Below are 2,533 nucleotides of genomic sequence, written 5' to 3' on the forward strand. Positions count from 1 at the left end.
AACAGAACTTGCTGTATCATTGCCCTTTAAATATCTTTATACGTTTCCGATCAAATGAATGTATCAGTTTTGAGGATTTTCCACCACTATTGACCTTAAACGTCTGCATATTCTCTTGTTATGACAAAGAGATGCCCTTTACTTCTTCCTGAAACTGAAGTTTAAAGCTAATATCTTAACAGAAGTAGGCATACCCTTTTTCCTATAGCCAGCAGATTCTTCAATTAAATGAAATTTCAATTTGGAGAATTTTCTGGAGTATTCATGCTTGAGGTGTATGTAATGCCTGAAATCTTGTCTTGTATAATAATCCATAAAACATGTCTAGAGGATTTGCTAGAAATGTAAGTACTTATATGATTTTTTAGTTGGTGTGAATTGCTCAGTTTCTAACATCAAAGTCAATTATTTAATTTTTGTTTGAATTTATCTAATTGCTTCCTGTGTACATTTTTGGATTATCATTTTCTTGGAAATTGGCTATACATTTTATTGGCTCAAGCAGTGTCTAGAAGATTTTTCAAAATTTTATAAGACTATTTTACAATGCTATCTTATTTTTCAGCACTCTTTAAACTGTTCATTGCCTTATTTTTCATCTCCGAAATTAGTTTTGAATATAATGTGCTTGGCTGTGGTATCATCTGTGATATTTGCTTTGTGATACACAAGTAATCTAACATTGTTTCTTATATTATTACTCTTGAGTGTAGAATTTTTATTTTGATATGTAATAAAACCCCCCTTGGATTGCTCTGTCAACATGCCCTGTATTAGTGTGTTGTAGAAATATATGACGTTGTCATTTATATGGTTACTTTAGATCCGGGTCTTCTTTTCCGTACCTGAAAGCATAGCAGCAAGAATCGAGTTGCCAGATTCCTTCTACAACCTATCAGTTTCAGAGCTGAAGAGAGAAGCTAATACAAGGAAGAAAAAGATTGAAGAATCGCAGCTATTGATTCCCAGGTCTTACAGGGAAAAGCAGGCAAAAGCTGCCAAGAAGAAATACCGCAGAGCTATTATCCGCATCCAGTTTCCTGATGGAGTGGTGCTCCAAGGTGTTTTTGGTCCATGGGAGCAAACAACTGCTCTCTATGAGGTTAGTATTTACAGTTATTAGTTATTGTGTTTCGGTTGTTTATGAGTGCGCACACTTATTTATCTGAGTCTCATGTAATGAAATGGTACTTGGATAAAATTTTCAGACTCGGGATTGTTCAGTAATCGAAAGTTGTTTTCTGCTCTACTAGATTCAAGAATAGTCAAAAAGATGTGTTTGCTTTGTAATTAGAAGATGATATTTGAAAAACACGAAACTCATTTTTGATCATTTATCATATCAAAACCTTCCTGCCGCTAACTTTATTTACTTTAGTTTTTCACAATTTCTTTTACCTCACAAAGCACCATCTGATTTTTTTTGCATTTTTTATCTTTAAACAATACAATTCTACACATTTAACGCTAGAGATGTATATCAACTTTGTGTTATTCTGGAAATTACTAAGAAAGTTTGTGCTTTTATCCTCTCTAATAGTATATCTTAGCTATAACTTAAATTTTATAAACACAGATTACGAACTTATGCGCATGTGTATGACTTCAAAGTGATAATCATTCTCTTTGGTTTTCAGTTTGTGAGCTCGGCACTGAAAGAACCCAGTTTAGAGTTTGAGCTGTTACATCCTGTATTAATCAAACGCCGAGTGATTCCAGCAGCAGGACAGAAACCTACCACATTAGAAGAAGAGGATTTGGTCCCGTCGGCGCTTGTCAAATTCAAACCTATCGAGACAGATTCTGTTGTCTTCACAGGGCTCTGTAATGAACTCCTGGAAATTATTGAACCCCTTGAATGATGCAGAAATTGCTCCAGTATTGTTCTTCACTGTTTCTGTACCGGGGCATATCGCATTATGATGGTCTCCTCGCATTGATCTCACAAATCTTCAGCTGGTTTTGCTTATGTCTGATCTTTTTTTGGACCCTATAGATATAGAAAGTAGACTGTAAATGTCAATTTGTGCATTTGTGTTATTTATGTTCTTCACCAGTACCAAAAATTGATTCTTTTTTTTTTTTTTTTTTTTTAGATTTGGAATAATTGTAATTGTGCAATTAAATCAATTTGATATTTGCTTTGTGAAAGAATATAAAGCTTTATTTTCAGATATATCATATATCCAAAGAGTATATCAATTCGTCCAGAATTCTGGTTTCAAAATCAAGTTAATTAGAGGGTCTTCAATCAACACAGAATTACTTAATAATACAAATAAAAAATGTTAAAATTTGATTAAAAAAAACAATTATTTCTGAAATNTTGAGGGATTATGATGCCTAGAATCAGAACAGAACTTGCTGTATCATTGCCCTTTAAATATCTTTATACGTTTCCGATCAAATGAATGTATCAGTTTTGAGGATTTTCCACCACTATTGACCTTAAACGTCTGCATATTCTCTTGTTATGACAAAGAGATGACCTTTACTTCTTCCTGAAACTGAAGTTTAAAGCTAATATCTTAAC

The 2,533-nt window shown here is 33.2% G+C and overlaps 1 protein-coding gene across 1 annotated transcript; it reads left to right on the top strand.

Annotated features, from left to right (window-relative positions):
* Nucleotides 1-823: 823 nt before the first annotated feature.
* LOC116122897 (plant UBX domain-containing protein 2-like) lies at nt 824-2,071 on the top strand (the record flags this gene model as incomplete). The annotated part of the gene is made up of 2 exons (XM_031408700.1): nt 824-1,102; nt 1,638-2,071. Coding segments are annotated over 2 exons (504 nt in total), but the record flags the coding sequence as incomplete, so codon positions are not given.
* Nucleotides 2,072-2,533: the final 462 nt, after the last annotated feature.

This window comes from Pistacia vera, unplaced genomic scaffold, assembly GCF_008641045.1.
Source record: "Pistacia vera cultivar Batoury unplaced genomic scaffold, PisVer_v2 Contig1388, whole genome shotgun sequence".
Lineage (NCBI taxonomy): Eukaryota > Viridiplantae > Streptophyta > Magnoliopsida > Sapindales > Anacardiaceae > Pistacia > Pistacia vera.